The sequence below is a fragment of the Ixodes scapularis genome, unplaced genomic scaffold (assembly GCF_016920785.2).
Source record: "Ixodes scapularis isolate PalLabHiFi unplaced genomic scaffold, ASM1692078v2 PGA_scaffold1__304_contigs__length_218370807, whole genome shotgun sequence".
Classification (NCBI taxonomy): Eukaryota; Metazoa; Arthropoda; class Arachnida; order Ixodida; family Ixodidae; genus Ixodes; species Ixodes scapularis.
Genome location: NW_024609846.1, coordinates 3,266,965 through 3,279,624, shown reverse-complemented (window position 1 = coordinate 3,279,624; position 12,660 = coordinate 3,266,965). Strand labels below are relative to the sequence as shown.

Below are 12,660 nucleotides of genomic sequence, written 5' to 3'. Positions count from 1 at the left end.
GTTCACATGCGTGCGTCCCTCCACTGCGTTGGAAACGACCGCAACGACAGACCAATCGCAGGTCGAGGAGAAGTGTTCGCGCGCATTGCATGCCGGTCGCGGGCCGGCTTCTTCTATCCGCAAACATGGCGTCGGTTGTGATCGTCGACGTAGACGGCGTGGTGGAAGCCCATTGTTCCGCGTCAAAGCGCTATCCTTGACTGTGAATTTTCGTTGCGTGTCGCTATGATAACCCAGCACGTACTAGAAGGGAAGATCCACCTGCTCGTGCGGCGATGTCGTGGCAGCACTCTCAAGACGGCAGAAACGCCCGAGTCGTCGTGTTTGTTTACTTCGACTAGTACAGTAGTGATTTCTAAGCATTTGTGTTTTCGAAGATCGCCCGGATTTCTTATTTGGAGCATTTCATGCCTGTGCTGAAGTTGAAGGTATTACTGGCGCGTACCGTATGAAGGATGCGAATTTTCACGTATTTTCATCTTCGGAGAAAAGTGATTAGGGTTAGCAATCCTGAACGCTCGCAACGTCCGTCCGCAACCCGCGACGCCGTTAAAAGGCTGCGCCAGGCAAAAGTCTCATTTCTTTCAAAATGTGTGACGCACTTGAGAGAGAAGTGTACTAGTCTGGTGAAATAAAGACTTTCCTCAAACTAAGCTTTATTTTCCATCTAACATAAAATAAATTCTTTTACAAGGGTAAGTTGTCTCATGGCATGTATTTTGGCCTGAAAAATGGATGTCTTAGTTATAGCGCGGTACCGCTTATAGTGCGGATATTCGCGACTCCCGCGACATACGTTATATGCGGTCTACGCTGTATTAACTTGCATATTAAGTTCAATTTCGAAGGACGAGTGTCATGCGAGAGAGAGCCTCAAACATGATTAGATTCTTCCTCTAAATTTCCTATGCCACCTCTTCATCACCAAGATGGCAACTGTGAAGCGAGGTCGCTAACGTCGAGTTTGCAGCATGTTCGGCACGTTAAATTTTCAACAAACTTGAAATTGTAGTTGAACTGATACCACACATACTTGACCGATTTTCAGCTAGTTCTGTGGCACATACTTTTTTTTCGAGTCTTTAACCACCGGAATGAGATTGCCCTCAACTTAGTTCTGGTTGGCTGACCTCCAGATGCCTTCAGGTTCTTTAAAATGGCTTTGGATGTTAGTTTTTATCACTTCATGATTCATGCATAAGGAATCTCGATAGATGAAAGGAGGTGAAGTCTACTGCATTGTGTCAGATTACAACTCTCAACACGGCACAGAATAAGCTCGTGCAGTAGAGTATTAACCATTGTTCTGGATATGAATGTGAAAAAGTATTTTTTTTTACACTGGTACCAGTCTACCTACAGACCTAGGGTCCCATTACCATATCCATTTGTGTTCCCAGTGAGTGCTCTCCCTTATTACTCATCATGGATTAGACCAAAGCACCTTTGTTCAGACCCTTCCCACCTTAAACTTAAAAAACACTACTATCGTGGAACTTGGTATGCATACAATGAAGTTGGATTACTGCCAAATATTTAGTCGATAGAAATAAATTCATGCGTGCACGACTGTATACTCGAAGGACATCCTGTTATTTTGATGTGGGCAAGTGCACTTCATACAGCAAGCATTAATAAGGCCTTCCACATATAACTCTTGCAGGGCTCGTGCAATCAAGAACAGATGCAGTGCAATGTTTGGACGACCTGGTCACATGCTGGTCCATCTGCGGAAATGGATTCCAACACCAGCGCACCACTCGTCGACTCAAGGTGTGATGGTCATTCAAGAAAAAGAAAGAACCAAGCAAACATCTCCACACCGAAAGTGTCAAGGCCACGTCTAGAAGCCTGAAAGTTCCAGTGGTGCTGAACGCTTTGGTGTTCCAAAGAAGCCAACCCAAAGCTTCGTGGGGCCGATGCTCCCAAGTGACGGCAGGAGTGTAGCACTCGTAAGCTTGCCAAGAAGCATAGTATTGCCACGAAACTGGGCAGGGTGTGGAGAGCCCGTGACATTTCCATTGCCAATGAGGAGTCCTCAAATCGGGTGGGGTAGCAGACACCAAACTGCTTTGCGGAATAATCCATTTTGTGCATAGTCCAACTCCCAGATGAAATACCTCATGCATACAAAGCCGATAATTTGGCATGGACTCCTGCTTTTGGGGCATTATCCCATTTGTCACAGTTTGGGACTTGCCCTTCCGGTACCAGAGTCTGGCACCAACTGTTTAATGTCTCTGTAACCAAAGGTGCTCGACTGCCTACACGGGGAACTTGTTGAAAGTTCGAGAGTCGTTCACGTATTAGAAGCAGTAAGATACGTATTATCATTTTAGTCAATTCTGGAAGCTTTTAGCAATTTGGAAGTATTCCTGCAGGGATTATGCATAACCAAGTATGCCCATTAGTTATGAAGGCATCGGTGACTCTTGATATGCAAGTGTTCCTTGTCAAATATACATACACTTCCTCGGATGTCTGGATGTCCTAGCAATTCGGCTTGCAATCTGCATTGAATTTCCGTCCAGCCATCTGCCAGTGCTATCATCTTACCTCACTCCTTATAGTAATAGGTATTTATTACAATATTGTCTACTTTTTTTTTAACCGCATGTCCCCCAAGACTATAGGTTATGATTGAAGGTTACTGATTTCTCTATGCATATCAATGATATGCATAACTTGCTGAAGAGAGAAAATCTGTCCTGCATTTGTTGTCGATAGTCATTGTAAATTATTACAGCAAAGGTGCTGGCACCTTTGAAGCTTTAGCATTTTTAAGTCACCTGTTTGTTTGGTGCTTTGTTTCTGCACTCTTAGGTTAGTAATTTTTGCTCCATGCACTTTATGCATGCAGTGACAAAGACAAACATTTTCATGTGTACATATAGCAGGTTGTTTTCAAATGCCATCATGAAAAAGCTAAATAAACTGGTTTTATATTGTAGTGCTATCTGTTGTGCATTTGCTTTTGTTGAGACATAGACTATTGCTCATAAACATAAGCTATGGCACTTTGCAGTACCAAGCAAAGAAATGCTAGGAGGAATGTCCTATTGGGCACTTTGCGTGGAGTGTCGTACCGTAAAATTCCGAAGAAACGCCCACCCCCATTTTATCGAAATACGTGTAAAGCCAGCTACGGGCGCTTATTAGGGCGCTTGAAAGTGTACTTGCCCAAATTTTCGAATTTCAAAAATGTGAATAGTGGGCGCTTGTACGGGTATGGGCGCTTCCTCGGTATTTTATGGTAGGTACCTCGAAATAGCATCATGATGGTAAGGAAAGGTGTCTTTGTTCTTTGGCATGCGACAACCCTCAGTATGTTGAGGGTTTAAGACATTAAATAGGTAATAGAGAGCGAGTGCAGGCTGTGTAATCTGAAATGGCGTGTAGCCCCTGAAGGAAATCAAACTACAAGATGGGACGTAAAGCTGCAGGAAGCTGGGAGAAATATGGATGAACTGTCAAATCATGCTATGGACAGAAAGGTCCTGCCGTGAACAACCCTTACAAGCATAGGAAAGCTAGGCAGTCACAGGCAAACATTTTAAATTTGAAGCAAGGGCAGTAAATTTGTTCAACTAGCAAGATCTATCGAGACTTGCAGAATGTTTGCACGATGTATGAAATTGTGAAGGATGACATGTACCCTACTTTATTAACTCTACAGCATTCAATGCAGTGAATTTGCATGAGCATTCTGCTTTTTTTTCTTTCCTTTCATAACATTGTGCCCGATTGAAAGCACACCCACAACTCACTTCACTTTTCAAAGCTCTGCGACACCCAAGCCCTGCCGAAATCCAACTATCCAGGACTTGGCTCACCAGAACAGTACTTTCATGTCAAACAATATAAGTTATTTAATGAATAAAAAAATATTTTATTTCTCTTTTCTCCCACTTTCAAACTTAACTATAGTATCCTTTTCCATTGTTAACCCTGATTTGCTTTGTGTGTGTCATATGACTGAATAAGGGCACACCATTTCCACCGGGATGTCTGCATAGGCATCTTTAATTCCTCCACTCTTGAGGGTTTTCCAAAGCAATGAGGAATACATAAGACACGAAGTCATAACAGCGTCTCGATGCAGACATAGTTGACATGTTTTAGAACATGCAGTATAAAAGGTAGGCCCCAAATGACGGACATTTACTCCGTGTTGGTATAAGCTGTGTATTTATCACTCTTGCCATAGACTCTAGATGCCGGGTACTTCTGTTTGTTGAGCTCTACCTTGCGAAGCACGGCGGAGGGGAGGTCAATCCGGCAGCGGTCGGCTAGACGGACGAGGTATATCAAGACGTCACTCAGCTCTTCACCCAAGTGTGTCTTCTCCTCTGAAGTCCAGTCTACAGGAGAAATCCTTTGCATCATTCACTTATCTCCGAAACATTTCTCGTACAGCGCATCTCTAAAAGAAAAAACGTCTCCCAAATGCTTTTGTTTATAAAGCATGTTTCAATATTTGGATAATTTCATTGATTTGTTGGCTCCTTTGCCATAACTAGGGTTCCGGATAAATTTAGATTTATCCGAAAAAGAAAAAGAAATACAAGCAAGTTGGATCACCACACAGGGTAGATGGTCCTAAGAAACTGCCACCCCCATTTTTCTTTCAAATCTCAGATCATTGACAAAAGATTTCTTATTGTTGATTTTGTCAGGGTTCATTCAGGACAACAGGTAATTGCACTTTTGGGTCATGACAAGTGCCACTGTTCCAGTTTCCATTTTGGACCATACTATTTATGCTTCATAGACGAAGGAAGGGTTGTGTTTTTGTAACAGTGAAAGTGATGAACCATAGAGATTTCCTAAAAGGAGGATGAGGGCTAACAGTTGAAGCTTCTATATTATACATCTTACCACACCACATTGTGCAGCCAAGGAATGGGTGATGCAGTAGGTTGGGGTGAATATGAGCTTCCCAGCTACTACTTCTACCAGTTTAGTGATATCGAGGTATCGGCGTTTATCGAAGCAGTACTTGTTCGCAAGTTTTGTCGTGGGCACATTAGTATTTCCAACGCTGCCAACACCGAATTCATCTGAAGAAATATTTAATGCAAGCGCATTCATTTTAATACAACACACGTTCCAACTCAAACATTTATGTTGATTTTTTTTTTTTTTAAATAGGAAACATTGCTAAATAAATTTCTTAATTTCGGAGAATTGGAGATCAAACAAAAATAAACTCCGATAAACTCAAAATTTTCGGCAAAAATCAAACTCGGAAAAGCACCTTCGAATTTGACAGAACATAAACTCCACAAACTCGATACCCTAGCTATAACCTATGTAATGTCACAGGCGTACGTTCGGGATGGCCGAGAGAAAAATAACGGCATAAGCTAGTTCAAAGGAGGATGAAAAATATTGGCATGACCGCAACAATGACCCCCAAACACGGCTATATCTGGTGATGGTATTGTCACTTATCCGTTTTTATCCATTCCTGTCAAGAGATCGAGTAGCTGCCCCATTTTGGATGTTGTATTAAGGTTAGGGTGTTGACCTTTCCTCATACTCCACTCAAGAAAGAAAGGAGGCCTCGGTACCTCATATGGTCTGCGAGTAAAATGGGCAGTTGATGGTGTCTGAATGCACCTTTTTTGGAGGGAACTGGCCTGCCAACAAATGTAACACTGAAATGCAGCTTCAGAAAGTACCTAGTGTAACAACTACTGTGCAACATTTGAACTACTTCAAAATGTGTCACGGCCCTCAGCGAAAAGTCACACAGAGAACTTGGCGAGGCATACACGACTGCACTGTAAAAAGATGGATTGTTATATATTTGCTGCAATAGGTGGATGATCCACTTCTGCCTTCATTTTAGCCCGAGTACTTTGGCCTGGATTACGCTTGACAAGTCATTCAAACCTTCTCATCAAAACATGAAATTGGCGACTGACCTGGTAAGCCTTCCTTCACTTCACCTTTCCACTGACTGCAAACACAAAAAAGAGCAAATTAGGCCTGTACCAGAGAAATAGTAAGGTTGGCATACATCACACATTTGAGGAATGTAACGATGCTACTCCACATTTATATTTTGACATATAGCCTACAAATATTGTCGAGTGTCAGAATGCAAAATGGGCACCACAGTGTGTTTGACCTATTTTCCTTAGACGTCTTCCACATGTCTAGAATGCTAGCATAAATTAAAAACTATTAGTGTGGTTAAAAGTAAGTATTGAGGTGTAGCACAAGCACGGTCAGTATGGTCTGCTTTACTGGTCATGCCTATGCTATTTACGTTTTTTTGCGGAGCAAAATTTACCAGACAGCTAATCCTGTGCTCAAGGTGACTGCACTATGCACTGTTGGTGCAAATGTGAGATCACAGCTCAGCCTCATTTAAGTCATACAATTTGACACCGTGTGACGAAGGTTGTGGTGCAGTCTAGCACTGCACAAACACACTAAAGAAACATTCTAACTGCGGATTTTTTACAATACAGACTACAAACTGAAAACAATGATAGATTGGTCGCTTCTTCTTGAGGTTAAATGTTTGCTCTATTGTCTCCAGCTACCAGAAAAAGAGCCTTAATGGAACTTAAACAAAAGAGTGATTTACCATTCAGAGATAACAGCCCGTTCGTGCAAGACATTCCCCTTAACAGGCACAAAAATAAACATGCAAGATGAAAACGCACAAAAAAGCTCATTCTAAGAAGGTTTTTTAGCTGGGAATCTATGAAACTTAAAATTCATAAGCTCAATAAAGCTAAAGGTTTTGTCAAACAAAGGTCAAAAAAGAAGAGGAGCGTAGAAAAAAACATGTCTAGACCCCTCGCTTGTTTGTGTGGCAGAATTGCTGTCCTGCCCAAAAGTAAAAAAGAAGTATCCTTGGATTATTATAATAAAGATAATGATTATGACCTGTGTGAGAGGAAGCTGTACTCTAGAAGGCATATTTATTTATTGTTTATTTATTTATTTATTGTACCCTCAGGGCCCGAGGGCATTACAGATGGGAGTGGGTTACAAAGTAAAATCACTAAAAAACAAAATGACAACCTAAGAATAGAAACATGAACATAAGAAATTTTAACTTAGAAAAGTGGTTAAACAACGCTTAAACATGATGGCATCTGTTACAGACACAACTGACGATGGAAGGTGGTTCCACGTGATTGTTGTTTTGGGGATGAATGAATTATAAAAAGTAGTGGTTTTACAAACAGGTAGACCGATTTTGTGTTGGTGATCGACGCGTGGCGAGACATATGAGGGAGGGGTTAGTAATTTTTGATGCAAGGAAGAATTGTGATGATAAATTTTATGAAACAGACAAAGACGGGATAACTCACGACGTGAAGAAAGGTTAGGTAGGTTTAAAAACGTTTTCATGGATGTTACGCTTGCACTACGGTGATAGTTAGTAAGAATGAAGCGAACAGATCTATTTTGAATAGCTTCGTAGGGGTTATGAAATTAGAAAACAAGGCAACGGCAGAAATTGTGTAGTGCTGGAACTAATCCTGATAGACACAATGGTGCATGCCGGGTGTCTATTTTTGAAACGGCTTTCACAAACAAATGGCATGGAACTTGCACAGTTCATAACCAAAAACATTGTCAAAAATGTTCCCGCATCGGTAACATTTTCGGATGTGCGGATCACCTCCCAAAATGTCCGAGGGCCTTATCAGCAAAAAGCGTAAATTTCTTGGAACTTGGCTGGATCCCTAGAGGTTGTTTTAGATCGTCCTATAGTCCGCTGCAACTCAAGAAGGTAGGGTAAGGGTAAGACGGGTCGGGGAGGAGGAAGCAGAGGGAACGCTAAAGAAAGAAGGGGGTTTCCCCCACTCTTCTCCAGCGTTCCCTTTGCTTCCTCCTCCCCGACCCGTCTTAACCTCGCCCTACCCTCTTGAGTTGCAAGACTATAGAGGTTGTCCTAGACGTCGTCCTTGAGGTCGACCTCTAAGGACCTGACGTCACGTGACTGTACATGAGCACATAGCCGCTGTGCAACGTGTGTCACATAAGAGGTGCGCAATGACAAACGCTATTGCATTCATAGATAATCACCCCTGTGGTTTCTACAAATTTGCCCCAACCATCGATTTGCTACCCTGTATTTAATTTTTATTTTATTTTTTTTTCGCGACGCAAGCTTGGCAGTATGTTGTTTACTGTTAATTCAGTCCCAGCTACCATCAGTGTCCAGAACAATTTTGTTGTTTCTGTAAATTATAAAGAGCATTTTTCGGAAGAAGCCTAACGACGAGGAAGAGCTAAAGCGAATGGTTTCAAAGACACCTGGTAGCAGAAGCATCACAATGAGAGATGCCGTGACCAATGTTCAATTATTGCTTTGTCACAAATAGAGATGCCGCAAACTTTTTTCGAACCTAAGTTTTGAAGGTTGAAAACCAAGGGGTTTGAAAGGTTAGAAAAGTTTTGCTTTGGCAAACTTTTTGCATTTATAAATTGTATTATTTCAAACTTTTGAACTTCTTATATTTGAAAATTCAATTATTTCAAACTTAATGCACTAAGAATTTCGCGATTAACAAACGTTCGAGCTTACTAAATTTAAAGATTCAACTATTTTTGAACTTTCTAATTTGTTTCTTGAAAAGTTTGAAAAATATCATCCTTCAGAACCTGCCATCTTGAAAAGTTCAACGAACTGCGAATCTCATCAGGATTCAAAATTATGCGCCGAAGCTTTTATTCGTTGTTCCTAGGCAGAACCACCACACGACATCTTGCCTATTTTGCCCGTTGTTGGCGAGCCCTGACTGGCGTCGACTGCTCCGGCCCCGACTTCGTTGTTTGTAGCGTCGGAAAGCGAGCGACGCAACCGCTGAGAGAAGCTTCGCCTTCAGCGCCAGCTCACTGCCTTCCGCGGTGCTTTGGTTGTGCGTGCGTAAATGCTCGTGCAGCGGTGAATGGAGTATGTCTGGGGCGCCCTTCTCCCAAATGAACGGCGCGCGAGCCACAAAGTGGACAAGGTTTCGACTCTCGAGCCTAGTTCGCTGTCCATCGCCGCTCCATCGGAGGAAAACGCACAGACAGCAGGACAGACCGCTCAAGTCAGTGTTTTTAGATTAGGAGTTTTTAGAATGTAAAAACATTGGCTCGAGTTTAGAACCAAATCTCGTAACCAGTGTTTGGGTATGTACATTTAGGATGATTGTACGTCATCCAGTGTACATACAAAGCCCCGTTTATGTTTGAAGCAGTATCTTAAAGATAAACAAGGTCTGGATGCTTCCAAGGAGCCTGTTGAACAGCATTTTTGGGGGCCTCGAGTTTAGTCGTTGAGTGCTGCTTGCGCTTTCGCTGTGTCGGGGTCTGTGTTGATTCTATTCTCGCCTGTGGCCTATTTTCTCCGTCCCGTGATCCATGGACCTCTAGAGAAATAGCCTGCCTTAAAATGAGTGTCGCTTTTCCCACCAGCCAGAAGTTGGGGGCCAGTATTGAGTAGTGTCTTAGCGCAGTAAAAGGCAAGTTTTCTTAAGGGCTTGTTTTGAAAGTAGAAGAAAGTGGAGTTCAGTAAACCAGATATAGATATGTCACAATGGGTTTGTAGAAGTATGCTGTGCTCAAAGTCACTAATTGGCTCTCTCGCATGCAACGGATGCTGCCGGCGGTGACGCATGCTCGCACGGGAGCACACGGGCGCATGCGCATTCCACGAATTACGTGGTCAACGTTGAGCGCGCTGCTAGCGCCGCCTGCATGCTTTGCTTAAAAAAGTACAAAGCAAGCGAGCAAATCTCCCTGAAAACCTCGAGTATGATGTAGGTAGCGCAGAGGCGGCTGCGCAAACACGGTAGTATTGACTGCGCCGTTGGCTTCGCCATGCCTTGCCCTCTAGGATTAGGGAATTCGAGCAATTTCGCGCACCTCAAACTTTGGTTGCCAGTTTTATTAACTTTTAAGCGGAATTGGATCGAAATATTTGACGTGTGGTCTATTTAGACGATGCTAAAGAGAATTGCATTGTTTTCTTAATATAAAAAATTAATCGAAGTTGCCCTTTAAAAAGGTTGCTAACCAAGTTATCTGGCATGTCTGATCAGCATTTGCTGTTCGTCGCTCTAGTAGACCAAGGCTAGAGGGTTGTAATTTGCGAGGAGATGTCACGAGGACACTCGCAATTTTCTGGAAACAGTACTGGATCTTCCTCACTTGATAATTTTTTGTCTCATATGCTGATTTCTGAGTTTCTAGATTGCATTTTTTCACACCACGAATTTGGGCACTGGAAATTTGCTTTCGTATGCCTTCAGAAAGCCGTGTTGCCTTTCTCTGGTGCTGTGTTTTGGAAAACTTTTTCACAGATCCTCAAAGGCAGCGGCTAGCATTTACGCAAACATCGTAACAGTAAAAGAGCCCATTGGATTTCGTTCCGCAATTGCCCCTCTTTACAATATGTAAAAAAGAGCGGAAGGAGGAAAAGATTCCTAACTCTTGTTGACTTGTATCTGTATTCATACCTGCCAACCTATGGACTTTCAAATTCGTAAAAGTCCCGCGGCCGCGAGGGGGGGGGGGGGGCGGGTTACGCGAAGCGATGTGCAGCTTAATGTCAGCCTGGCCAGCGTGCGAAACGCTTACATCACACGTGCACGTGCTACAGAATCCAAACTTCTCTCGCTTTTTGGGCGGCACGAAGCACGGAAATTTTGACGTGTAGGACCTCAGGAACACCTGAAAGTACTGTACCTCTTTTGAGGTTTCGAGTTCGGCATTGCGCCGCGAAGCCACAGTGACCAGGAGAATGCTACAGTTATACGACGTGCGACAAACATAGACGCCATACTTCTCGCCTCGAAACAGGCCGAAACGAGGCCCAACAACGTCTGAATACGCCGAACCAACTCGCACCCATGCACCGCCGAACAAAGGCTTTGAGCTTTGGATTGGTTTTCGATCCGTGGCCATCGAATAGACGGATAGTAAAAACCACGACGCTGCTGTGGACGGTACCTATCGTCCTCTTATAAGATACCGCCAACAACGGAGTTACAAAAACAAAAATAAATAAATAAAAAAAGAAAATTTAGAAATATATTTTTCGTAAGATTTGAAGCAGGATTCGTAAAATCGCAAAATTAGTCCCAATTCATACATTTTACGAAAAATTCGGAAGAGTTGGCAGGTATGTGTATTGCTTTTGCCCCCCCCCCCCCCCCCCCTTATGTAAAGCCCCTACTGGGCATTATAAGGGTATATTAAATGAAATGAAACTACCAAAAAAACTTCTTCAGCAAAAGGAAGGGGATGGCATACAAAACATACCCTTAGATCCATAGCCAGCTGGCTTTCAGAACACTCCACACAGCTAGCTGACTGGTAAGACTGTGAATCAAGAACTTGGGGAGGCCACATTTGTGCAGTAGGGACGCGCAATCCAGTAAATTATTGTAGAGGCCAGCAGTCTCGGAGCTCTATTTGTTCACCAGATCACGGTGCCAGAAGTTTGCCAATCCACTTTAGAACCGCTCTTCTCCGAAAACATTTGGTAGGAACCAAGGAGTTAATATACGTGTGCTACCAGACCTTGGGCAATGCAGTATGGTACAGTTGGTCCCACTGAGCTGCTCCAACTTCGACTGAGCTCCCCGAACGTCTCTCCAATGCTCATTGTGAGCTATCTTTAGCTCAAAAGTTTGTACACAAAACTTAGAAGCCCTTCTCACCTTCCTTCTGATTAGTACAAGGAGAAAGAGACAAACGATCACACATCGAATTTTTATTTTAACAGATGGCAGCAGTTATGTTGTAAATCGTTAAATAGTTGATGTACGGTTCCCCTTTTCCAACGCCATCGTTTTTCCTCTCGTGCTATGCACTCTGATGTTGGAAGACTTTTTTTTTTTTTAAATTGTGTGTGCATAAACGTTTTCTTTTTATAGTATATTACAATTTTTGTAAAAGCCCTACAAAGCCTGGCAGTATCAATAAATAAAAATAAAGCGAGTCCACCCTTCTGGTGTAACTTACGCGGCCACAACAGTTCGTCATCAGGAAGAACTACAAAACTGGCAGACCATTGCCTGTATGCGTATACTCTTCTTTTCAATACTCACAAGCATTCCGAAACTTCTCCCACTTCGGCGATCATTGCAAGCAAGATGTTCCTCGGGGAATGGTACTGGTCCCAGTTCCTCTCTTTGGAAAACTCTTCTTGAACCTTCCTTCTAAAATCAGAGACCGGCAGGAAGCCAAGATTAAAAATTATGAGCACAATCGAAACAAAAAGTGTCGTAGATTTCACTCTCAGTCGGCGTCCGCTCATGTTGTGAAAGTAAGCTGTGGGGAACTTACATGCTCTCTAAGCTCAGAGAGTTACCGAAACTAAAGTCTGGAGATGTTTGGGAAGTCTCTGGCTTTCCGTCCGTGCTCCCGTTTGTAGCTTGAGACATCGTGCGCCTGCAGAGTGGGATCCAAATAGAACTGCTCCGTTTTAATAAACGGGATGGCATTGGACGCAAATAGAGCGAAAATACATGCACCAAACGTAAGCACGTAACGGAAGGTAAGCGCTATGAAAAGCAGCCTATGCACATGGAGATGTTTTCAAAATTTACCATCTCCGCCAAAACTGATGATGATGATGAGATGATCTTAGCAAGAGCGAGCGACGTCTGGCTGGCATTTTAAATTTACTGCATA

The 12,660-nt window shown here is 42.9% G+C and overlaps 2 protein-coding genes across 7 annotated transcripts in view; one reads left to right on the top strand and one right to left on the bottom strand.

Annotated features, from left to right (window-relative positions):
• The window catches only part of LOC8035815 (NAD(+) hydrolase sarm1), a 113,288-nt gene extending 110,338 nt beyond the window's left edge, over nt 1-2,950 (top strand). For all 6 annotated transcript variants that reach the window (XM_029990731.3, XM_029990735.4, XM_029990732.4 and 3 more), the window contains one exon: nt 1,664-2,950. The gene's annotated coding sequence lies outside the window, so the exon portion shown is untranslated. The remainder of the gene's footprint in view (nt 1-1,663) is intronic.
• Nucleotides 2,951-4,003: 1,053 nt separating this feature from the next.
• LOC8035816 (dCTP pyrophosphatase 1) lies at nt 4,004-12,579 on the bottom strand. Its single transcript, XM_029990741.4, has 4 exons — nt 12,313-12,579; nt 12,075-12,185; nt 5,931-5,965; nt 4,004-4,361 (listed from the first exon to the last, which is right to left on the bottom strand). Exons 1-4 carry the CDS (start codon nt 12,468-12,470, stop codon nt 4,162-4,164), a joined length of 504 nt encoding a protein of 167 aa, XP_029846601.2. The 5' UTR covers nt 12,471-12,579; the 3' UTR covers nt 4,004-4,161.
• Nucleotides 12,580-12,660: the final 81 nt, after the last annotated feature.